The sequence below is a fragment of the Oncorhynchus gorbuscha genome, linkage group LG12 (genome assembly GCF_021184085.1).
Source record: "Oncorhynchus gorbuscha isolate QuinsamMale2020 ecotype Even-year linkage group LG12, OgorEven_v1.0, whole genome shotgun sequence".
NCBI lineage: Eukaryota > Metazoa > Chordata > Actinopteri > Salmoniformes > Salmonidae > Oncorhynchus > Oncorhynchus gorbuscha.
In genome coordinates this window covers 34,044,296-34,070,211 of record NC_060184.1, presented here as the reverse complement: position 1 = coordinate 34,070,211, position 25,916 = coordinate 34,044,296, and the positions used below count along the sequence as shown (strand labels likewise).

At 42.7% G+C, this 25,916-nt stretch overlaps 3 protein-coding genes across 5 annotated transcripts; 2 read left to right on the top strand and 1 right to left on the bottom strand.

The window, feature by feature from the left end:
- The first annotated feature begins 524 nt into the window (after positions 1-524).
- LOC123990907 (ribosomal oxygenase 1-like) lies at positions 525-4,959 on the top strand. The gene is made up of 15 exons (XM_046291919.1): positions 525-659; positions 927-1,058; positions 1,296-1,435; positions 1,531-1,630; positions 1,717-1,830; positions 1,995-2,101; positions 2,291-2,398; positions 2,533-2,567; positions 2,680-2,858; positions 3,077-3,181; positions 3,419-3,560; positions 3,740-3,860; positions 3,946-4,045; positions 4,151-4,237; positions 4,406-4,959. The coding sequence occupies exons 1-15, from the start codon at positions 573-575 to the stop codon at positions 4,472-4,474; spliced, it is 1,626 nt and encodes a 541-aa protein (XP_046147875.1). The 5' UTR covers positions 525-572; the 3' UTR covers positions 4,475-4,959.
- LOC123990908 (NADH dehydrogenase [ubiquinone] 1 beta subcomplex subunit 1-like) lies at positions 4,796-8,212 on the bottom strand. Its single transcript, XM_046291920.1, has 3 exons — positions 7,948-8,212; positions 5,221-5,365; positions 4,796-5,003 (listed from the first exon to the last, which is right to left on the bottom strand). Exons 2-3 carry the CDS (start codon positions 5,358-5,360, stop codon positions 4,967-4,969), a joined length of 177 nt encoding a protein of 58 aa, XP_046147876.1. The 5' UTR covers positions 5,361-5,365; positions 7,948-8,212; the 3' UTR covers positions 4,796-4,966.
- LOC123990906 (cleavage and polyadenylation specificity factor subunit 2-like) lies at positions 8,198-25,916 on the top strand. 3 transcript variants are annotated; one of them, XM_046291915.1, is made up of 15 exons: positions 8,198-8,351; positions 8,674-8,839; positions 9,090-9,249; positions 9,428-9,533; positions 9,650-9,779; positions 10,167-10,282; positions 10,485-10,672; positions 11,301-11,591; positions 16,657-16,757; positions 16,992-17,195; positions 17,463-17,618; positions 18,501-18,723; positions 19,198-19,536; positions 24,887-25,021; positions 25,326-25,916. In XM_046291915.1, the coding sequence occupies exons 2-15, from the start codon at positions 8,691-8,693 to the stop codon at positions 25,416-25,418; spliced, it is 2,391 nt and encodes a 796-aa protein (XP_046147871.1). In that variant the 5' UTR covers positions 8,198-8,351; positions 8,674-8,690; the 3' UTR covers positions 25,419-25,916. The 3 variants fall into 3 exon arrangements, with proteins under 3 accessions (XP_046147871.1, XP_046147874.1, XP_046147872.1); XM_046291918.1 differs by having other exon boundaries at positions 8,204-8,281; XM_046291916.1 differs by having other exon boundaries at positions 8,225-8,286.

Genomic DNA, 25,916 nt, shown 5'->3' with positions numbered 1-25,916 from the left:
AAATACCAAATTGATTTTGTATTGACCAAACATCTTTTCAACCAAGTGATCTTGAAAGTGTTATTTATGTCAACAAAATGCAATACTTCCAGACCTCCTTCAGCTCTTTAATTTGAGAGGACTGACTTTTTAGTATGTGAGATTTATTTTTGTAGATGAAGTCAAGAAAGGTCTTGTTGATCTCTTTAGAGGTAGAGGGATTTACTAATAAAGATAATGAGGGGTACACAAAGCGAGACAGTCCATCTGCCTTGGACAGAATCACTCTCCCAAGTATAGACAGATACCTTTGTAATTATAAAAAAATATTATTGGTTTTCTTAATTTTAGGACTGGCATTCATATGTTGTCTAAGTGTTTTTTTGACAGATGTATTCCTAAATATTTAACATAGTCGTTTACAGGAATATTTTCTGTCTTTATCACCAGAGTCATATAAACATAAGATTTTACATGTAGAAACGTTCAGTTTTAATCCAGATGCAATAGAGAATGTAGCGATAAAATACCCGTGAGAATATCCCTGTTGTCGCACTATTGATGACGTCAGGAATGAGAAAATATTCGACAACATGGAGAAGAAACATGTGTCAGCTTTTGAATTGTACCAAAAAGCGCTATTAGCATCGACTCCTGAGGTTAAAATATCATCTGTGAAGGTACTTTGGGTTATGTTATTACTACTAGTGTTTGCTCGCTTCCAATTTTTAGTGTCCTATTTTGCCGGCAAACGTCAACTGTGTTGACAAATCAACTGAAGTAGCTAGCAAATGTATGTATTTTGAAGTTGGCGTCTTCCATAATGTGTATATAAGTAAGGAACATCTGTTTAATATACTATTGCAATATGCATCTGAGCAATTGACTGTTGATTGCCTAATACCATTTCATGCCTGACTGCCTCTGCCTACTGGATGCTTTTGTAGATTACAGCAAAGAAGCAGAAGGAAAATGGTATCCAGACCCCCAAATCCATCAAAAAGACCAAAAGGAAACGGATGGGCAAGCAGGTCAAACAAGTGGCACAGAGAGAGGAGAGGGTGGAGAGACTGGCAGAGGTTAGTTTGGGGCATCAGCATATAGCCTATGTAATTGTTTGACGGTGGTTCCCTGGGTTTTTCAGTCATTGTATGTGTTTGAGATAAACTACATTGTATTCAGACTGAGCAGAATCGCTGCTCTACAATCACTTTGCATCCCAGATAGCTCAACTGATTGTGATCAATATAAGCTATTCTGTGCCTCGCTGGTCAAACTGAACCCCTTAAACATGCTGATTGTCTGGTTGCATGCAGGAGGTACAGTGTGGAGAGATTAGCGGAGTGGCACTAGATGCTCTGCTGAGTGACCTGGCTAAAGTCAGCAACAGCAGGGTGAGAGCCAGCAAACTTTTCCAGTGGCTCATCCACCCAATTCCCTCCAAGAGTTTCTTCAGGTAATGATGTCAGTGTAGCTTTTCACAGTACAGTATTGTAGTCGATTGCACAGGAAGATATCCTTTGTTAACTATTGACTTCCTTGATCTTATAGAGATGCATGGGAAAAGAAGCCAGTTTTGATCAAACGTCAGAATCCAGACTATTATACGGGACTGTTCTCCACAGCAGAGTTTGATCGCATTTTAAGACGGGTAAGGTGTCACGACTAGCTACACATCTTCTGTGTTTAGTGTAATTTTTGTTGCTCAAGTAAGGTTTTTCCTATTGATATTTTCAGGATGACGTTCAGTATGGGGTGAACCTGGATGTCACCAGCTACAGAAACGGCAAAAGAGAGACACACAATCCTCCAGGGAGGGCTCTCCCATTCACTGTATGGGACTTCTATGAGGTAAAAAGCCAAGTGAAAGTCTACTGATTGTCAAGTTTCATTTACAAAGTGTGAGCAGGTGTTGGTTAGATCATACCAATGGCCGTGTAACATGTTTTAGTTAGAAGTCTTAAGTACCTCAACATAATATTGAAACCCAACCTGTTGTCTTCCATGTTGTCCAGAGTGGTTGCTCGCTGCGTATGCTTAACCCCCAGGCCTTCTCCTCCACTGTGTGGAATGTGCTGTCCATCCTCCAGGAGCACTTTGGCAGCATGGCAGGAGCCAACATGTGAGTCACCCTCTCTGACAATCTATCTTACCAGTGAGATGCTCTCACACAACATTGAAAGTTATTGAACATGTATGGGACAGTGAACATAATTTCCTCCTGGGAGGACAAACTATTCTGTTGTATTCTTACCGCATGCTGATGCACTTCCTCATGACATTTCAGTAAAAATGTATTTTGCGTCCCCAGGTATTTGACACCTCCAGGAACACAGGGCTTTGCTCCACATTACGATGATATTGAGGCCTTTGTGGTTCAGCTGGAAGGGAAGAAGCACTGGAGAGTTTACAACCCCAGGTGACTAGTTTCTCAGTACAATTCCCAAAAAGGTGATCAGCACCATCAACCCATTTTGAACTTGATTCATGTCAGTAAACTCTGCTGAGAAACAAATATATTTTGTGGGATGTGTGTTTCCTGTCACTTTTCAGGTCAGAAAATGAGGTCTTGCCTATCGTTTCCAGTCGTAAGTAATCTTTTGTCCACTGTTGTGCCTATGAATAGACAATAAGCATGACAGATCACTCCCCTGTACCTCAGGCTCATTCCTTACAGATGGCTTGGTATTCCTCCTCCAGCTAACTTTAGCCACTCAGAGATCGGGAAGCCCATCCTGGAGGCAGTCCTGGAGGCTGGGGACCTCCTCTACTTCCCCCGAGGGTTCATCCACCAGGGGGACTGCCTGTCGGATGCTCACTCCCTCCACATCACTGTCTCATCTTACCAGAGGAACAGTTGGGGAAACTTACTGGCAAAGGTTTGTTATTAGCCTGCTTTATCCTATGCATTCCTTGTATGGGACAGCGTCCAGCTCTTTGTCTAATTTTGTATCAATAAATACATTTACACTTTGAGTAAGAAAACAACTGAAAATATTGCAGGCTATACAATATGGCATGTCCATACAAAAAAATGCATTTACTTGTAAGTATAGGCTTGTATTGTGTATGATGTAGAACATTATCTATTTGACAGGTGGTACCAGCAGCCCTAGAGATGGCCATGGAGGAGGATGTGGACTTCAGAGGAGGCCTGCCTGTGGATTACCTGACATACATGGGGGTGCAGAACTCAGACAAGGTACTTCAGATGCCACCATTTATCTGTGCCTGGTTTCAAATGTACAATCAACCTTGAAGCACCCACCCTCAGCAGGGGTGTTTTTAGAAGGGTGACACGTTTGAAGATAGAAACGCTACAGAGCTGACGCCTATGCCCCATTGCAAAGAACATCTGTTCTGCAAAATCTATTTCTACCGGAACATACTGTAACGTTGCACCCTCGTAACGACCCTCAATCTACCTGTGCACGTATAGGAGGATCCACGCAGGGCCCAGTTCCTATCCAGAATAGAGGGTCTGATGAAGAAGCTATCAACCTTTGCCCCTGTGGATGCTGCTGTGGATCAGAAAGCTAGGGGCTATATCCATGACTGTCTCCCCCCTATGCTTACCGCAGGTACCACAAGGTTTTACTTGAAATTGTGATAAGTGGTTGTTTTTACCTTCAGTTGAAACCACTTATTGTAAGTCACTGTGTATAATAGTTGCTAAATGACTCAATGTAAATATTTACTCTAAAATGTCACACTTTTTAAAGTGACTCCGCCAGTTTAAATGATTCTGATGATTATCCAGAGGAAAGGGCCAGCAGTGTCCAGGGAGCTCCTTCCAGGTGGGAGAATGGAGAGCCGGTGGACATGGGTGTGGCCATCAGAGGCCAGATCAGAGTCAGACTCGTCCGTTCTGGAATCGCCAGGTAGCTCTCAGCATTAAACAAAAGCATGGCTATAAAGGGTTGACCTTTCCAGAAAAGACCATGACTTTCCTTTGTGCCCCTGCAGGTTATGCAGTGATGGAGAAGCAGTTTGGCTTTACTACACTGCCGACAACTCCAGAGTCTACCACAAGGAGGAGCCCAAGAGTGTTGAAATAAAAGCAGAGGTATGAATGTTTGGGTCTCTGTAATTGCTTTGCTAATATAGCAGTGAGTGTGCCTGTCTGATATGGTGCACTGCAGTGATGACCTTTATGATGCAACTCTTTCAGCACACTGATGCCATGGAGTTTCTGATCCATGCATATCCAAAGTTTGTGACAGTGGGCAGCTTGCCATGCAAGTTGGCTGAGGACAAGGTGTGTTTCCTCAACATGTTATGCAACATTACTAAAACATGTATGCTTTCTTCTGCATAAATTCTAACCACATACGCATCTCTGTAGTGCATGGTCAAGCCTTGATGATATACAGTGTTGGTCTCTGCACTGCAGTTTTCTTAAAGATGTAATTCCCTGCTCTTCCAGGTGTCCTTGGCTGAGCTGCTGTTTAAGAGAGGGCTTATTCACACTGCAGAACCTCTGCAGCAATCCTGAAGAGTTTCAAAATAAATGTCTGCCATGCCAGCATCATTCACTTCACTATTATGTGTAGGTAGAATTGTTCCGATTTTTAGGACAGCGGTCATTTACTCAGTAGTCCATCAGCATTGCCCTCTACAACAAATTCATCTAAAATCTTCAAAAACTGTTTGTAAAATAGCTATTTCAGCTCTATTACTATGTTACCCTTGTTCAGTAAGTATTGAATTAAACTTACTTGCATATTGGTGTAAAACACTCCTTGTTTGTGTTGCTAATGTCCAACTTTGTCTTATAGCTATAGTTGTGTATACTTAAATCACAAATGACTAGAGGTTAAGATGACAACAGGGCATGTTTATTGGTTAAGATGACAACAGGGCATGTTTATTGGTTGATACAGTGAATGAAACGTATCTGGGTGCTTGATTTGAAGACCATCCAGAAAATGTCAATCACAACAGGAGATGTGACTAATGCACAATAAATATTCCACGACAGGTGGGTCTACTTCCAGGTGACTTCCTCGCCAGGCTTCAGCTCCCTTTTTATAGAGGAGAAAATTCAGAGAACCATTAGAACCCACTTAGATTATTTCTAGGAATATCAGGCATGGCAGTATCTAGACATTAAAGCATACAAACACTGGGGCCAAGCTATACTGGCCTGTTTTCACATCCACTACAGTTGCTTAAATAAATCTGTGCCAGCACAGTATGGTTCGCATCTATAGTATCGGTGTGGGTGCTGCAGATTTATACCTGCTGTACAATGCGCTTTTGTTCCTGAAAGCGGTCAGCTTCTGGTCCTGTGCTCTGTCCATGTAGATCCCGATAACAAAGCCAAGGGGGACAAATATGTTAACCCAATGGTCACGCATCAGGGCAGCAAAGTTCACCATACTTCCTGTTGGTGACACACGTTTTTAGATTACTGCATGCAACCAAATTGTATAAAAAAATCTTTGGTGCAGCATAACTTAGCATACCACTCTTTCTGATGTCAATTTCATAAGCAGTTGGTAAAGGATGAACGTCATAACATTTGGCAGTCAATTAGCTAGCCACAGTAGTTTAATCTAGCAAATTTGTCAAATTGCACATTTGCTAAATTCTAGAAATAGCTACAATACCAGCCAAACGTTTGGACACCTACTCATTCAAGGGTTTTTATTTACCATTTTCTACAATGTAGAATAAGAGACATCAAATAACACATGGAATCATGGAGTAACCAAAAAGTGTTAAATTAAAATTTTATATTTGAGATTTTTCAAAGTAACCACCCTTTGCCTTCATGACACTCTTGGCATTCTTTCAACCAGCTTCATGAGGTTATCACCTGGAATTAATTTAAATTAACATGTGTGCCGTAAGTTAATTTGTGGAATTTCTTTCCTTCTGAATGCGTTTTAGCTAATCAGTTGTGTCAAGGAAGGGTTGGTAAACAGAAGATGCCCTATTTGGTAAAAGACAATCCATATTATGGCAAGAACAGTTCAGATAAGCAAAGAGAAACGACAGTCCATCATTACTTTAAGACATGAAGGTCAGTCAACCCAGAAAATTAAGAACTTTGAAATTTAGTTGCAAAAACCACATTGGCTAACCGGGCTGGCTGCCTGCATTGTGTCCTCCCACCCACCCCTCTTTTACACTACCGCTACTCTCTGTTCATATATACATAGTCACTTTAACCATATCTACATGTACATACTACCTCAATCAGCCCGACTAACTGGTGTCTGTATGTAGCCTCGCTACTATTATTTTCAAATGTCTTTTTACTGTTTTATTTCTTTCTTTACTTACCTATTGTTCACCTAATACCTTTTTTGCACTATTGGTTAGTGTCTGTAAGTAAACATTTCACTAAGGTCTACTACACCTGTTGTATTCGGCACACGTGACAAATAAACTTTGATTTGATGGGTCCAAATTTGAGATTTTTCCAACTGCTGTGTCTTTGTGAGATGCAGAGTAGGTGAACGGATGAGCTCCGCATGTGTGGTTCCCACCGTGAAACATGGAGGTGGTGTGGGGATGTTTGGTGGCGACACTGTCTGATTTATTTAGAATTTAAGGCACACGTAACCAGCATGTCTACCACAGCATTCTGCAGCGATATGCCATCCCATCTGGTTTGCAGATAGTGGGACTTATTTATTTTCAACAGGACAATGACCCAACACCTCCAGACTGTGTAAGGGCATTTTGACCTCAACCAAATTGAGATGGTTTGGGATGAGTTGGCCCACAGAGTGAAGGAAAAGCAGCCAACAAGTGCTCAACATATGTGGGAACTCAAACACTGTTGGAAAAGCATTCCAGGTGAAGCTGGTTGAGAGAATGCAGACTGTGCAAAGCTGTCAAGGCAAATGGTGGCTACTATATACTTAATTTTATCGACAGTGTTTCATCCATTGATCCTAAGAGAAAATGATAGAGAATATGGCTTAGTTGCCTTTACTTACCCCACAGCTAGCCTTAGCACCGCCGCTATTGAAACAATGGGAGTGGTAGGGCCTATGACAGGATGCTTCAAAATGCATGCCCAAAACTGTCACTAAAAACCAAATGTTATGTGGTCCTCTGTTGCTCAGTTTTTTGAGCATCGTGCTAAAAGGATAGTGGGTTGGAGTCCCGGGACCACCCATACTTCAAATGTATGCTCAAATGACTAAGTATCTTTTAGATAAAAGTGTATGTGTATATATAACACAGTGCCCTCGGAAAGTATTCAGACCCCTTGACTTTTAACACATTTCCACTGCCGACCATTGAATATGTACCCAGTATGCAACAGAGCCAAGAGTGCAAAGCTGTCATCAAGGCAAAGGGTGGCTATTTGAAGAATCTCAAATATATTTGGATTTGTTAAACACTGTTTTTGGTTACCACATGATTCTGTATGTGTTAGTTCATAGTTTTGATGTCTTCACAATTATTTTACAATGTGTAAAATAGTACAAATAAAGAAACCTCATGGAATGAGGTGTCCAAACTTTTGACTGGTACTGTATATCAACTGGTTACCATAGATAGTGTCCACACAACTGCTATCAGCAAATATTCAATTTCTGACAATGAGTGTATTTGCTCAAATCTGGAAATAGCTAGCTATATCAGCTGGTTATCATAGCTAGTTTGTGCCCACAACTGCATCAGCAAATACATTCATTCCGGTAGCTACCGGTAACTATTTTTTAAAACTAGCTAATAGCTATCGTCAACTATCGTTGAAATTATTACCATATCTGTGTTATTAATCTAAACCAGCAAGCTAGCTGACAAGCATGGACTCAATAGGACCAGCTAACATCGTTAGCTCGCAAACAATATGCCTCGATTCATCACACAATAATTATACAGTATGTTGCAATTGAATTATATATATATATTTGAACTATTGCACTGCTATAGAAATACTAATAACGACGTCAAACTAATAACGAATTTATAGGAAGGCATAAAAAAGTGACATTTTACCTAGTCTTGGCCTTCGACTTCTCTTGCTCACTGGCTCTCAGAGGACGTTGGACCCTACCACCTGCTCTAAAATGGTGTTGTTGCCTTTTAACAATGAATCATTAAAAAACACAGTTTAATTCAATATGACTTCAACTTCAGAATATTAGAACATTCGTCTGGGGGATAATTTCAATGTAAAAAAACTGGTGCTTTCTTCTTTGAAAATAAAAGTTATTCTATTCACGATGCGATAAATATGACTTGATGGTACCTCCCCAGTGACCTCTCACATTTTCAGCGGCAAGCTTCCGCTTCATTGAAAGACGTGTTGACAATCGTTGCTGAAAATGCCGTAATGTTAGACTGTTCATGTTATTGATTTCTTTGCTCAGTTTTTGTGAAATATTATATAGCACTTTATGGTATGTTACTCTATGGCCCATTTTTATAGGACAATTAGTCTGATGGCCAACTTAGCATGCTAGCTAACGTTAGCTAGCTTGGACTGCAAATATACAATAGATAGCATGGCTTCTCTAACTAGTTCTGTATGATGAGTAGTGTTAAGAATTGCTGTGTAAGTGTATCATGTCCATGTACCGTTCATGGACCATGTCTGTTCACATTATTATAAAGATCAGACCTGCAGACCTGTTCGTCGTCAGTCATATTTTCTGCATGTGAAAGTGGCTCGAAATATATAGCCATCTTGTTGATAACTAGGTAATGGTCTTGTCCCTGCAGTATGACAGCTGAGGAGAATGACTTCTATTATCAAACTGACCGCTGTGTCAGGGGTGCAGGAGGAGTCTGCCCTCTGCTACCTGCTGCAGGTGGATGAGTTCCGCTTCCTCCTGGACTGTGGCTGGGATGAGAGCTTCTCTATGGACATTATTGATGCCATGAAAAGGTAGAACACACAGTAGTTCTCAATGGGGTACATGGCCTATCCAAAGGGAGTACTTGGTAAGACTCAGAACATAGGCCTAATGATTGGTTACACATGAAGGGGCACATGTGCAGAGCAAAATGTGATTGGAGGTACGGATTGAGAATCACTGATCTACGCTATCTAGACATTGTCTTTGATTCCTGAAGTCAGCAACTAGAACTTATCCCTGTCAATCAGATCTCTTACGGGCCATTCCCCTTCTCAATAGGTATGTCCACCAGGTTGATGCGGTGCTCCTCTCCCATCCTGACCCCCTGCACCTGGGGGCTCTGCCCTACGCCGTGGGCAAGCTGGGCCTCAACTGCCCCATCTACGCCACCATCCCCGTCTACAAGATGGGTCAGATGTTCATGTATGACCTGTATCAGGTAAAGGCAGGGGTATGTTACCCTGGTCCCAGATCTGTTTGTGATGTCTTGCCAACTCAGCAGGACAGCACAAACCCATCTGGGACCAGGCTAGGGGATGTGGGTGATGTCCTATTGAACAAGAGGTGACCGTGCACTGTAAAACTATTCTCACAATTGGGATCTGTTGTTTTGGTAGTCGCGCAACAACACAGAGGACTTCAACCTGTTCACCCTGGATGATGTAGACTGCGCTTTTGATAAAATCCAGCAGTTGAAGTACTCCCAGATTGTAAATCTGAAAGGTCAGTAAAACATGTATCAGTCTTACATAGTGATTGAATGATCATATTTCTATTGAGTAACCTCCTTGTTATAGCTGAAACACTGGTTCAAACAACCTTTTTACTCTTCTGGACAGGGAAAGGACACGGTCTGTCCATCACTCCACTTCCTGCTGGTCACATGATCGGTGGGACCATCTGGAAGATTGTGAAGGATGGGGAGGAGGAAATTGTTTACGCGGTGGACTTCAACCACAAGCGAGAGATGTGAGTAGAGACTGGATAGTGCATGTTTATTTTGCTGCTGAACCTTCAAGGTATAGTACATGACCAAAAGTATGTGGACACCTGCTCATCGAACATCACATTCCAAAATCATGGGCATTATTATGGAATTGGCCGCATCAACCTGAAACAGCTGCGTGGCAATAATGACCTGACCTGTGTCCCATAATGAACCTGTATTTCATATAGAACCTGGCTAATAAAGGCTAGCCATCTTTTAAATTAGCATGTCCTTGCAGGGCTTGACATTCAGGCACACTACACGATCAAAAATATGTGGAGACCTGCTCATCAAACATAATTTAATTTCAAAATCATGGGCATCAATATGAAGTTGGTCCCCCAACATATTGTATATCTTTCCTCCAGCCACCTGAATGGGTGTACATTGGAGTCGGTGAGTCGTCCCTCTCTGCTCATCACAGACTCCTTTAACGCTACATATGTGCAGCCGCGTCGCAAACAAAGGGACGAGCAGCTTCTCAGTAAGTTAATCAACTCTCACTCATGTGTGCAGTAATGCTATCCTGATCACAAATATTTTATGCTGTCTTGCCAACTCCTGTGGTCACTGTCACACCATGGCCATGGCTAGACAGCACAAAAAGATCTGGGCCCAGGCTACAGTAATACCTAAACGTTGAATATTTAAAAAATGTCTAACCCACCAATCATTTCCCCCTTCAGCCAATGTGATGGAGACGCTACGTGGTGACGGCAACGTGCTGATTGCCGTGGATACGGCGGGCCGTGTGCTTGAGCTGGCTCAACTGCTGGACCAGATCTGGAGGACGAAGGACGCCGGTCTCGGGGTCTACTCTCTGGCCCTGCTCAACAACGTCAGCTACAACGTGGTGGAGTTCTCCAAGTCTCAGGTCTCGGCCACACGAATACCCTTTTCATTGCATGGTCACACAGTACCAGACAATCTTTAAAATAGTTTTAAGTGTTTGTTTCAGCCTGCCTGCAGTGCCAGATGGGTGGGGTTTGCACTTTTGGGATTGTTCCATTGGTCCAGTTGCACCGTGCAAGCTCAGTGAAGCAGAGCTAAAGTATTTGAAAGATATATAATATAAAATATTTGAACCCAGGTATCTAGCTCACTCACCATGAGGAGATGTGATCAACTTTGTGCTGATGTTTACTTTTCAATAGTGCTCACTGCTCGGTCATACATTTTGTGAAAGATATTACAACGATTGACTTTTGTGGGATGGATTTAATATTTTTTCTCAATGTTGTAACACATGGCGCATGGTCCTTCTGTAGCTCAGTTGGTAGAGCATGGCGCTTGTAACGCCAGGGTAGTGGGTTCGATTCCCGGGACCACCCATACGTAGAATGTATGCACACATGACTGTAAGTCGCTTTGGATAAAAGCGTCTGCTAAATGGCATATATTATTATTATTATTATATTATTAATATTGTGTGATTATCCTGTCATTGTAATAGGCACGTTAACAAGAGACGTGATTCTGCCTGTTATATTCTCCCCCTACAGGTGGAGTGGATGAGTGACAAGCTGATGCGTTGCTTCGAGGACAAGCGCAACAACCCTTTCCAGTTCCGCCACCTGTCCCTGTGCCACAGCCTGGCCGACCTAGCCCGTGTGCCCAGCCCCAAGGTGGTGCTCTGCAGCCAGCCCGACCTGGAGTCTGGCTTCTCCCGCGAGCTCTTCATCCAGTGGTGCCAGGAGGCCAAGAACTCAGTGATCCTCACCTACCGCACCACGCCTGGCACCCTGGGCCGCTACCTCATCGATAACCCCGGGGAGAAGATGCTAGACCTGGAGGTGAGACTAGGACAGGGGACTGCAACTAGGTTTGCCTTCGGGGGAATTTTTCTGGGCTAGTAGTCAACGGGTCAGAACATAATTAGTGTAATAGCAGCCCAATTCATAAGCCTACACTACAAATTGGACACCATTGGTCCAATGCAGTCATTTTTTTTTTATCTCAATCAAATCATTTCTGTGTAACAATAAGTACCTTACTTAGAGTGTTTTCAATTATCATGGTCAAACAGAAACAAGTTTAGTTTCTCAGCAAAGGGCAATTTCTCAAGCAAGATGTTTGCTATGACTGTTTTTGAGTGGTCTGAGTAGGGAGGGAAAGACTGAACATTTGCTGTTATTGGCAGAGGTTTGGAACGTTCTTCTTGGTCTATTAACTAATTTGCCGCTTGGTGATGTCACCATTGAAGGCCAAAACTCCCTCCCACCTTAAACAGGAATAAAGTTTGAAACAGCTCTGACACTAAAAGGGCATTATCATAATTTTCACAGTATTATTCCAACCTCAGAAATGTATATAAAACATCACGATTTTGACTGCACTGGGCCTTTAACATATCTGGTTAGTATAATGGACATAAATAATCGCAACATGCATCAATTTCAAAGATTTTATTGAATTAAAGTTCAAATATGGAAATCTGTCAATTTTAAATAAATGTGGCCTAATCTATGTATTTCACATGACTGGGAATACAGATATACATTAATTGGTCACAAATAGCTTAAAAAAAGGTAGGGGCATAGATCAGCGAACCAGGCAGTATCTGGTGTGACCTTCATTTACCTCATGCAGTGTGACACTCCTTTGCATAGAGTTGATCAGGCTGTTGATTGGGGCCTGCTCTTCTTCAATGGCTGTGTGAAGCTGCTGTATATCAGCTTCCATGAATTGTGTACAGATCCTTGTGACCATTGGGCTGTGCATTATCATGCTGAAACATGAGGTGATGGCGGCTGATGAATGGCACAACAATCGGCCTCAGGATCTCTGTCACGGTATCCCTGTGTATTCAAATTGCCATCAATAAAATGCAGTCGTGTTCGTTGTCTGTAGCTTATGCCTGCCCATACCATAACCCCACCACCACCACCATGGTGCCCTCTGTTCACAACGTTGACATCAGCAAACCACTCGCCCGCATGTCCCCATACACATGGTCTGCGGTTGTACAGTCGGATGGATGTACTGCCAAAACTTCTAAAACAACGTTGGAGGGCGGCTTATGGTAGTGAAATGTACATTAGATTCTCTGGCAACAGGTCTGGTGGACATTCCTCCTGTCCGCATGCCAATTGCACGCTCCCTCAAAACTTGAGACGTCTGTAGCATAGTGTTGTGTGACAACTCCACATTTTAGTGGCCTTTTTTATTGTCCCCAGCACAAGGTGCACCTGTGTAATGATCATGCCATTTAATCTGCTTATTGATATGCTTACTAACAGGGATGTGAAGGAATTTGTGTTCCACATTTGAGAGCAATACGATTTGAGGGTATGCAACACTTCTGGGATCTGGCAGCTCTTGCTGCTTTTTATATTTTTGTTAAGTGTCTATAGTCAATTCAATGACAATAACATAATCATTTCTATCTGATTACACTGATATAATCAAAAATGTCTTTACTAAATTAGTTTTTAAAATATATTTTTATGCGTTGATTGGGGAGAATCATCTTGCAATCAAGAGAAAATGACGCTCTCAAAACAAAGGTGGCTAGTAAAAGTAGAAGTTTAAGGGAAGAGAAGAGGTCCCAGAAATATGCTTCTTACCATATTTCTCCAATGTGAAACCAGAGTGTTTTCTTTTTCGCTACGAAACTGTTGCTTTTTGCAAATAATGACGTCTGGGACGTCCTTATGACTCTAAGCATGGTAGCCTACTTTTCAAAAGTTAACTTTCCACCCAGACAGCATCCCGACAGATGCAATAAATGTTTAGCTTAGAGTGACAGGTTAGCAAATTCATTTTTTTTTGTCCCTTTCAAATGTAGGTCGTAGCACAGCTTCAAAATGTCATAGAGAGAAACCATATGCGTCTGTCAGATATTTTGCGTGCATTTTATAAAGCTTGTCTGTAATGTAAGGCATCAGTGTTGAGCATCGTTATAGAACGCTTTATGTAATCGGGGTCCTTTTTTTATTGGAGGATTTGGATACCGACAAATCTATGGAAAGCATAAATGTGTCTGTCAAACAGGTAGGCCAAGTCTGTGTTTCTTAAATAGGAAGAAATAGTCCAATTGAAATGAAGAAAATTAATTGCTCAAATATTTTCAGCCTCATTCGCTGTCCAACTCAGTTGGTTGTACGCGGCCCGCCGCTTCACGTTTCATTACTAGGCTTGTCACGATTCCCAAATATTACAAACAGTAGGATACCAGGCCAAGGATCACAATACCGAGTAGTATCGCGATGCCATGGTGGAAAAAAATTGGTGGCTTAGCATCCTGTTCGCCCCGTCCCCCGGACGCTTGTTCACGTATTCTAAACCTTCTCCAAAAACCTGTCACTGAAATTCACACTTCTACTCAATACAACACATTGAATTTAACGTCACACTGTTAAGTGTATAATATAATGCTGCATCGAATGGCTGATTTGCTAATAAATGCAAAGGCATTCCTGTGATTTGGCTGGAGGAATGGGAAGAAGGAATATGGAATGGCATCAAACACATAGAAACCGTGTTTGATACCATTCCTCTCATTCTGCTCCAGCCATTACCACAAGCCCGTCCTCCTCAATTCAGGTGATATACCTCCTATGATATACCTGCATAATGATCTGCATGTCATTGTGTCAGTAAGGAGAAAATACTGCATAATGATCTGCATGTCATTGTGTCAGTATACTGCAGAATGATCTGCATGTCATTGTGTCAGTAAGGAGAAAATACTCCAGAATGATCTGCATGTCATTGTGTCAGTAAGGAGAAAATACTGCAGAATGATCTGCATGTCATTGTGTCAGTAAGGAGAAAATACTGCAGAATGATCTGCATGTCATTGTGTCAGTAAGGAGAAAATACTGTATAATGATCTGCAAGTCATTGTGTCAGAAAAAAATACTGCAGAATGATCTGCATGTCATTGTGTCAGTAAGGAGAAAATACTGCAGAATGATCTGCATGTCATTGTGTCAGTAAGGAGACAATACTGCAGAATGATCTGCATGTCATTGTGCCAGTAAGGAGAAAATACTGCAGAATGATCTGCATGTCATTGTGCCAGTCTGCATAATGATCTGCATGTCATTGTGCCAGTAAAAAAATACTGCAGAATGATCTGCATGTCATTGTGTCAGTAAGGAGAAAATACTGCATAATGATCTGCATGTCATTGTGTCAGTAAGGAGAAAATACTGCATAATGATCTGCATGTCATTGTGTCAGTAAGGAGAAAATACTGCAGAATGATCTGCATGTCATTGTGTCAGTAAGGAGAAAATACTGCATAATGATCTGCATGTCATTGTGTCAGTAAGGAGAAAATACTGCAGAATGATCTGCATGTCATTGTGTCAGTAAGGAGAAAATACTGCAGAATGATCTGCATGTCAGTTTCAGTAAGGAGAAAATACTGTATAATGATCTGCATGTCATTGTGTCAGTGTGGAGAAAATACTGCATGGAACCTTCTTTCCTCTTCAGTTAACACATACTCACTCTCATAAACACACAACACTCTCTCTCTTTCACATACACACACTGCTTCCAATTTTCCAAACGTTAAGACACCAAACAGAATGTAAGGAGGACCAGATAAACATAGATGTTTGATATAGTTTAGGCTTACATTAGTTAGGCCTTATATGAATTATACATTTTCCTTTCTTCCTGTGCCAATCAAATTTGCCTAAACCTACTGTCAAGTTACCAGGTTGTTAGCTAGCTAGGGTACATGACTGAACACTGTTATCAAATCAATAATTAGCGACCCGGGATTAGTTTAAAACGTCCTGCGACATGGTTTGTGAAACGATGTGAAATGCGCGCGAACCCCGATAGAAAGAATAAAAGGCATCTCTGGTAATATGGGTCTTATTTTATTAAAATGTTTAGGCTAGAGACAAGGTTTTATTTTGTTGCTGTAAAGCTGCAAACATGCTTGTCGCAAAGCGGTGCTCCATTTTCCCTCCCTGACACTCCGAGTCTGCATGACGGTGAGCTTGCAAAGTCTACTCAGACCGGTCCGTGCTCTTTGTTATAACAGGCGATGAAATTATACTATGTATCAGCTTTGCGCACTAATCCAATGTAACAAATGTACAATTCTAACAACAAAAGACTCATAAGGGTCTGGGTCTGCATCCCTGCTCGCCATCGCGGTTCAATTATATTGGGGGTAAATAAAACGGACAGAGGAGTAGACGCGCGGACAGAGGAGTAGACGCGCGGACAGAGTGAAGCAGGTGAGTGAGCACTGGTAGGGGATGCGGCTGGCTGGTTCCAGCTCACACAGGTGATATGCGCTTGAAAGGGAAGTGGATATTGGACCTGCATATACAAGTGGCTGTTGCCTCAATTGAACTGAATTTATAAACCAAACTAACTTTCTAAACATGTTGTAACCGGCACCAGCAGGTTCTTAATATCGTTAGGGCTGAAAAAGTTGGTAGTATCATATGAAATGGTACTACAGTATTCTATAATGTTATTGTAAGTGTCATGACGTTTTGGTACCTTGATATTACACCATGGTACACCAGCACAACCTGGCACGCTTGCCTTATTAGTTGACTGTCTCTTGCACTCTCCCCTCATGGATTGAAGTTCAAATGTAACTTTTGCATTATTTTGGCGGGGTAACTTCTTCTTGGGACATTACATTTGGATCCGTTACTATTTGGGGAACCCAAAAAAATAGAAGAGCAGCTGTGCGGCCATTTTGGCTCCGACTGATAGCTTTTTGGATTTATTTATTTTGGTGCAGCATCTCCCTAGGGCTCTTCCTGTCTCTGTTTCCGTCTCAACTCAAGCGTGGAACAGCTTGATGTGTCACTGGCATTCGCACTGTTCCCCCCCCGTTTTTTTCTCCATTTCATTTTCTTGTCATGTTGACAGATTAGAAAACGGGTGAAGCTGGAAGGCAGGGAGCTGGAAGAATACCTGGAGAAAGAGAGAATGAAGAAGGAAGCTGCCAAAAAACTTGAACAAGAAAAAGAGTGAGTCACTGACACTGTGTGTTTTGGGCCTCAACTTATTTACAATATTTGGGCACCGTGAATAATATTCCCAGACATGGGTATTGTTCTGTGTGTGTGTTACGCGCATGTGTGCGTGGAGGACATACTATGCAGATTCATGAAGTTGGTCTCCGGGAACGAAGATGTTTGTTTTTGAGATGAAGAAACACAGCAAGATTGTGTGTGTGAGTCTAATATATTTGTGTCTCTCAGAGTGGATGTGGACTCCAGTGACGAGAGCGACATGGAGGATGACCTGGAGCTGCCGGCGATGGTGAAGACCAAACACCACGACCTGATGATGAAGGGAGACGGCGTCCGCAAGGGCAGCTTCTTCAAACAGGCCAAGAAGTCCTACCCCATGTTCCCCACCCACGAGGAGAGGGTCAAATGGGATGAGTACGGAGAGATCATCAGGTACTGTAGTCATTAAACTATTACCCTTTTCACACTAAAACGCTGATCTAAACTGAGCTGTGCTGACCTGGTTATGCATCAACCATAGATGCTGGACAAGGAAAATATCAGCGCCAGTACTGTCCGGGAGGCACAGAAGTGTAAAAATGCTCTACACAAGACTGTCTTTTACCTCGGTAGAAACCCCTTTGAATAATGAGCTATGGATTTTTTGTTGAAGCAGAGCAAACTTCACACGATGATGTATTAATTAATGACTGTCTCCAGGCCGGAGGACTTCCTGGTACCAGAGCTCCAGGCCACAGAGGAGGAGAAGAACAAGCTGGAGTCGGGCATGGCCAAAGGAGACGAACCCATGGACCAGGACTCCTCATCCAAAGTACCCACCAAGTGTACCTCCACTACAGAGAACCTGGAGATCAAGTAAGTGGACCTACCCACCTAAATTGAAAGCAGACTTCTTCAGTGAGCCTCTCAATGCAACAAAAACAATATGATTCATTTTTATATTGTAATGACTTACAAGGAACACATGGTGCTGAAACGTGTACGTTTAATGATCCTTGTGGATATGCCAAGACTATAGTTATTTTAATTTGCGCATAATATTAAAAGCACCTTAGTATTTTTCTCTAATATTATCAGGGACCCCCTCTCAGGCAAACTGGCGACCCACCCCCATCATACTTTAGCAAGAGAGAAAACATTCACATGTCTTGTCGTCAAGGGAATGATAATGGCCTGTAAAAGTCATGTTTTTTATTCTTATTTTATTTGCTTTGGTAGATCGTTTAAAAAAAAACATGTATATATATATATATATATATATATATATATTTTGATCTCCCCACATAATTTGAATAGGAAGTGTAAACTCTAACAGCCTATTAGCCCGAAAGGTAACTCAAACACATTTTTGCTAAGAGTAGCTGTTTAGCGGCTTAACAGCAGCCAGCGGCACTTGGTGGCCTATTTGCAGGTGCTTTTTCAATCCTATGTCAGATACTCCTGTGAGTGTAATTTGCTCAGTGTTAAGAGATAGAGTTTGTATCATTAGAAATAACATATTCTCCTCTTTTCTACTGTAGGTATGTAATTCAAAATGTGTTTATTTTGTTGCTAGCAATATTCATAAAAACGTTGAAATCAAATATTATAATTTTTTTGCTGAAAATAAGGGGTCTGCGGACTGCCAGATTGTATACCGCTGATAGAATATATATATATTTTTTTACATCAATTTAAAATGAATATCTTAATTCAATATTGAGAAATGATAAATTCTTATCTGATCATTCTGTGCAGAGCCAGGGTGACGTACATCGACTACGAGGGGCGTTCAGACGGCGACTCTATCAAGAAGATCATCAATCAGATGAAGCCGCGGCAGCTGGTGATCGTGCACGGCCCTCCCGAGGCCAGCCTGGACCTGGCCGAGTCCTGCAAGGCCTTCACCAAGGACATTAAGGTCTACACACCTAAGCTGCAGGAGACTGTGGACGCAACCAGTGAGACACACATCTACCAGGTCAGTCGGGTTCAAATTTTATACAAAATGCCATGCTAATTTAAAATATTTTGGGACAGATTGACTCATGCCCTATATGATTGTGAATAATTGACATAGAATGTTGTGTTATCACAATTCACCAATCAGAATGATGATGTGCTTAAGTAACTGCAACTAATTTAACCCAGGTCATCTTAACCCAAGGTAATCTTAGAATTGTGTAACTTGACAGTGGGTCAATTGTGTATAAGGTTAATAATAATATTATTATAATCTATGCCATTTGATTTACAGTCGTGTGTGCATAAATATACCGTACAGGTATTCCTGGGAATCGAACCCCACTATCTTGGCATTACAAGCGCCGTGATCTACCATCTGGGCTACAGAGGACCCAGTTAAGCAGTTTGTTTGTGTGCAATAACATTTTAAATGTTAAGCTTAAGCACTTTCTGTCATGTATACATTAAATATTTTATTCTTCCTGCCCAGGTGCGGTTGAAAGACTCGCTGGTGAGCTCACTACAGTTTTGCCGCGCCAAGGACACGGAGCTGGCGTGGATTGACGGCGTGCTGGACATGCGCGTGGTCAAGGTGGACACGGGCGTGCTGCCCGAGGAGGGCATGGTGAAGGGTGAAAAGGGAGCTGGCGAGGAGGCCGTGGAGGATGGCGAGCTGGCCATGGACGTGACCCCTGCTGACGACGGCACCCCAGACCATAGTGTGGTGGCTCAGCAGCGCGCCATGAAGACGCTGTTTGGCGAGGACGTGCGCGAGCCGTCGGAGGAGAGTGACGTCATCCCCACCCTGGAGCCCCTGCCCACCCACGAGGTGAGAGAGCGAGAGATGGAGGGGAAGAGGAGATGTACTGTAGCGAGATATACTGTGTATAGACGGAGGGGAGGGCACAGAATAGGGGAGGGTTGGCTGTAATCCCTTAGTTCAGACAAAGGGAGAGAGAGGAGCTAGAAAGAGGGTAAAATGAGGTGGCTTTGTCCTCAGTGAAAGAGGATGGGAGAGGGCTGACCCGAGGGAGAGGGAGACTAGTGTTGATCCCGGGACCGTGTTTAATTCAGAGAGGGAAATGATAGGTTGAGTGGTTCCTCTCTAGGTTTCGTCCTAGGTTCCTGCCTTTCTAGGGCGTTGTTCCTAGTCACAATGCTTCTACATCTGCATTGCTTGCTGTTTGGGTTTTTGGCTGGGTTTCTGTATAGCACTTTGTAAAAAAAAGGGCTTTATAAATACATTTGATTGATATGACAATAGACACAAAGAGCAGCACAATGCACAGGAAGAAAGCTAGCCTGTGGCTAATTTAGCAACAGAGAGAAGGGAGCTCACAGAGTAAAACTGATCTGAGGTTATATGTATAGAAATTATTAGTGATGGGGGAAAAAATTGATAGTTACAAATCGCAATATTATTTTTGGATGACATTATATTGATATTTGACTCTTAAGTGTTGATTTGTATAAAAATAGCATGTATTTGATTTAGCTAGATAATGTTAGCTAGTGATAGCTGTGCCAACTTTTTCATCCAATAGTTTGTTCTCTAATCTTCTTTTTAATAAGTAGTTTCTCTGCAGCAGACTTATAGTGAGCAATATGTTTGAGACATCAAATCGCAGCACAGTCGAAGTATCAAACCGCAATGCATATGGTATCGGCACAGAAGGATCGTGACAATGTCAGATTGTGAGGTCCCTGGCAATCCCCAGCCCTAGAAAATATATAGGTTCGGGTTCTACAGAGTCCCCAGTCAATAGAGTCAAGCTGATCTGAGATCAGATGTAAAGAAGCTATGAAGTTGAAGTTGCACTACAGAGGGTGCCAGTTAAGGAAGATTTCGCTGATCACGTCTGTTTTTGGTTCACAATTTCCTTTAATCAAACAGCAATGGGTATGCAAACCAGGTATTCAAAACGTTTGGGACAATGTCTTGGTTGAATCTTTTGCGATGTGCGATTCGGTCGTCATGCACTGTATGAATGAAAATGTCTAAAGGCTTTCTCAAAAAAACATACCAATTAAATGTTGAATGCAAAGTAGGCCTACCTGGCAATCATTTTATGATGATTTGTATCGATCACGGGGCATTTGTTTTGCAAACTCAGCCGTCACGTGTAGCCTACACTGTACATTGTAACCTTTTTTATTTGTATTATTGTTCACAGACCTCTCCACCTCTGATGTGGTTTAAGCGTTGTTGTGGACTTGGTACATCACATTTTAGTTTTTTTTTTCTATGAACAAAAAGTGTGATTATGAGAGTGAAAGAAAAAAAATCTCTGAAACCTGGATCATGAAACCGGGAAAATGGAATTTACCAAAAGATAAAACTGATTTTATAGGGCCATACTGTAACGGCGTTCGTCTGTTGAAAGAAGAGAGTCGGACCGAAATGCAGCGTGTAGATTACTCATAACTTTAATGAAAGAATCGCGGTACATGAAATAACTGAAACTAAATACAAAAACAACAGAACGGAACGTGAAACTAATTACAGCCTATCTGGTGACTACAACACAGAGACAGGAACAAACACCCACGAAATACAAAGCGAAACTATGGCTCCCTAAATACGGTTCCCAATCAGAGACAACGAGGATCACCTGACTCTGATTGAGAATCGCCTCAGGCAGCCAAGCCTATACAACACCCCTAATTAGCCGCGATCCCAAATACTACAAACCCCAATATGAAAACAACATATAAACCCATGTCACACCCTGGCCTACCCAAACATATAACAAAAACACAAAATACAATGACCAAGGCGTGACACATACAACTGTAGAGTGACTTATAAATCGCTACCAATACCACTAGTATTGAGATTGAGTAAAAAGGTTTTATTTTTTTTCCATCCTAACAACAATGTACACTAAATATACAAAAGTATGTGGACACCCCTTCATATTAGTGGATTTTGTTATTTCAGCCACACCCGTTTCTGACAGGTGTATAAAATTGAACAAATAGCCATGCAATCTCCATAGACAAATATTGGCAGTAGAATGTCCATACTGAAGAGCTCAGTGACTTTCAACATGGCACCGTCATAGGATGCCACCTTTCAAACAAGTTAGTATATCCAATTTCTTGCCCTGCTAGAGCTCTGTCAACTGTAAGGGCTGTTATTGTGAAGTGGAAGCATCTATTAGCAACAACGGCTCAGCCTCAAAGTGGTAAGCCTCACAAGCTCACGGGACTACCGAGTGCTGAAGCACGTAGCTTGTAAAAATAGTCTGTCCTCAGTTGCAATACTCTCTACCAACATCTAGACTGCTTCTGTAAGCAATGTCAGCGCATCAACTGTTTGTCAGGAGCTTCCTGAAATGGGTTTCCATGGCCGAGCAGCTGCATACAAGCCTAAGATCGCAAGATGCACAATGCCAAGCGTCGGCTGGAGTGGTGTAAAGCTAGCCGCCATTGGACTCTGGAGCAGTGGAAAGGCGTTCCCTAGAGTGATAAATCATGCTTCACCATATGGCAGTCTGACGGACGAATCAGGGTTTGGCGGATGCCAGGAGAACGCTACCTGCCTTAATGCTTAGTGCTAACTGTAAAGTTTGGTGGAGGAGGAATAATGGTCTGGGGAAGTTTTTCATAGAACAGGCTAGGCTCCTTAGTTCATGTGAAGTGAAATGTTAGTGCTACAGCATACAATTACATTCTAGAAGATTCTGTGTGTCCAACTTTGTGGCAACAGTTTGGAGAAGGCCCTTTCCTGTTTCAGCATGACAATGCCCCCGTGCACAAAGCGAGGTCCATACAGAATTGTTGAAATCGGTGTAGAAGAACTTGACTTGCCTGCACAGAACCCTGACCTCAACCCAATTGACCAGACCTCACAATTGCTCTTGTGGCTGAATGGAAACAAGTCCCCGCAGCAATGTTCCAGAAGAGTGGAGGCTGTTATAGCAGCAAAGGGGGGACCAACTTCATATTGATGCCCATGATTTTTTAAATAAAAAAATAAAAAATAAATTTAAATAAATGTAACCTTTTGTTTTACTAGGCAAGTCAGTTAAGAACAAATTCTTATTTTCAATGATAGCCTAGGAACAGTGGGTTAACTGCCTGTTCAGGGGCAGAACAACAGATTTGTACCTTTGTCAGCTCTGGGATTTGAACTTGCAAACTTTTGGTTACTAGTCCAACGCTCTAACCACTAGGCTACCCTGCCGCCCCAAATGATGTGTTCAATGAGCAGGTGTCCACATACTTCTGATGATTTAGTGTATGTCAAGCCCTGCAAGGACATGCTAATTTAAAATGTGGCTGGCTAGTTATTATTAGCTTGGGTCTATATGAAATGCAGGTTCATTATGGGACACAGATCAGGTCATTATTGCTGTGAAAAATTGGTGCGACCAAATCTTGTGCTGATGCCATCAACTGAAAAAGTTGGATTCACACCAGTGCCACAAGTGCAAAAAGTTTGTCTCGAGCCCTGAACTAATCCACAGAGTCCAACTGATCGGAGGTCAGATTTACCAGTATTAAAAACTGTATGGTTGGGGTTCCACAGAGTCCATTCAGTTCAACTGATCAAAGATCAGAAGTGTGTTCAATAAGGTAAATACTTTGAACATGAGCTAACACATTCCATTTGTTTTGTGTTGGCCATGAAGTTGCGGAATTTTGCTAACGTTATCAAAAAGCCGGAGAAGGAAGTGTGTGTCGTACGTGTCTGTTTCGATCTAAACGTTCACTACAGATAATCAAATCAAAGTGTATTTGTCACGTGCGCCAAAGACAACAGTTGAAATGCTTACTTACGGGACACAATGCAAAGAGTCCGTTAGCCATTTGATTACCTGTTCAGAAGTCTCATGGCTTGGGGGTAAAAGCCGTTGAGAAGCCTTTGGGCTTGCGGTAGTTGAGAGAACAGTCTAAGACTGGGGTGGCTGGATTCTTTGACCATTTTTAGGGCCTTCCTCTGACACCATGTGGTGTAGAGGTCCTGGATGGCAGGCAGCTTAGCTCCAGTGAATGGGGGCGTGCTCAGTCCTCCTTTTTCTGTAGTCCGCAATCATCTCCTTCGTCTTGGTTACGTTGAGGGATAGGTTGTTATTCTGGCACCACCCGGCCAGGTCTCTGACCTCCTCCTTATAGGCTGTCTGTTGTGTCGTCTGTAAACTTAATGACGGTGTTGGAGTCGTGCCTGGCCATGCAGTCGTGGGTGAACAGGGAGTACAGGAGGGGACTGAGCACGCTCCCCTGAGGGGCTCCGGTGTTGAGGATCAGCGTGGCAGATGTTTTGTTACCTACCCTCACCACCTGGAGGATGGTCCAGGATCCAGTTGCAGAGGGAGGTGTTTAGTCTAAGGGTCCTTAGCTTATTGATGAGGTTTGAGGGCACTATGGTGTTGAACGCTGAGCTGTAGTCAATGAATAGCATTCTCTTGTAGGTGTTCCTTTTGTCCAGGTGGGAAAGGGCAGTGTGGAGTGCAATAAAGATTGCATCATCTGTGGATCTGTTTGAGCGGTATGCAAATTTGAGTGGGTCTCGTGTTTCTGGGATAATGGTGTTAATGTGAGCCATTACCAGCTTTTCATGACTACAGACGTGAGTGCTACGGATCAGTAGTCATTTAGGCAGGTTACCTCAGTGCTCTTGGGCACAGGGACTATGGTGGTCTGCTTGAAGCATGTTGGTATTACAGACAGGAAGAGGTTGAAAATGTCAGTGAAGACACCTGCCAGTTGGTCAGCACGTGGCCATGTAGGATTATAGTTGGAATAGCAAAGTCATTTGCAGTTTGATTATTTCCTCTAAATGCCACAGTAATCCTTAGAAAATATTTTGTTTCATGTTTCACCGTAACATTTTTGAATGTCCATTCATATTGTTTCTAAGGCTGCATTTACACAGGCAGCCCAATTCTGAGCTTTTTTTCACTAATTGTGTCTTTTGACCAATCAGATCAGCTCTTTTGCCAGTAAATGAGCAAAAAAAAGATAACATAGTCCTTAGAGTCATACTGATCTGAGATCAGATGTACAGAAACTGTATGGTTGTGGTTCCACTAATCCACATAGGATGCGTTTACCCAGGCTCATCTGATCAAAAGACCAATTAGTGGGGAAAAAGATCAGAATTTGGTTACCTGTGTAAATGCAGCCGTAGAATACAACTGATCTGACCCATACACACCCTGTCTAACTCACAGATCCCAGGCCACCAGTCGGTGTTCATCAACGAGCCCCGCCTGTCCGACTTCAAGCAGGTGCTGCTGAGGGAAGGCATCCAGGCTGAGTTTGTGGGAGGAGTGCTGGTGTGCAACAACATTGTGGCCGTCCGCAGGGTGAGTTGTCCGTCTCTCTGTCCTTCTACCCCAGCACACCACAGTACAGCCACAGTCATTCATTTAGTTAATTCAGCTCGCTTTGACAGCATAAGCCAATCCCAGCCCTGACCGGTGATAAGTAGTTTGTAGGCTGAAGGGGCAACCTATGTGTAAACAAACCATTTCTGCTGCATACTAAAGTCAGCACCACTCCATCTCCACTCCACATCTATTTATGGATGTTAAGGGGTGGTTGTGACTATGCGTGACCCCTCTAACCCTTGTCCGTGTCGCCCCCCTCCCCCCCCCCCCCCTTGTACAGACGGAGGCAGGGCGCATCGGCCTGGAGGGCTGCCTGTGTGATGACTACTATAAAATCCGCGAGCTGCTCTATCAGCAGTATGCTGTGGTATAGGAGAGACGAGCAGCCGCGGAGACGGCGTCGGCCGTTACATGATCACACAGAGACATTCCGTTTGAGAGGAGAGAGAGAGGAGAGAGAGTGGAGAGAGCGGACGATACCCAGAGGACCACAGTGTTCTAGGTGTTCTCCGCACACAGGCTACCTGGGCTCCCCTCGAGCATCTCCAGCTGTTTTACTTCCAACCGCTGTGTTGATTTCTCCTTTTTTACCCCCTTTGTCTGTTTACTGTTTTTTTTTTGTGCGTCTTTCCCCCCGTAGTGAGAGACAGATGGGCTCTCCCTTAGTGACCTCTCCTTGATGCGAACACATGATGTGCGAACCAACGGTAACCCTTAGGGTCTTTTTTACCTCTCCTCAAACTCCCTCAGCTCTGGAGAACATTCACCACACACTCGCTGGAGAGTGCCAACATCGCTTGACATAGGCTGAAATGGTTTCTGTTTTTTTGTTTTCTACTACTCATTAAATTCCCTTTTTTGAACAATTAAA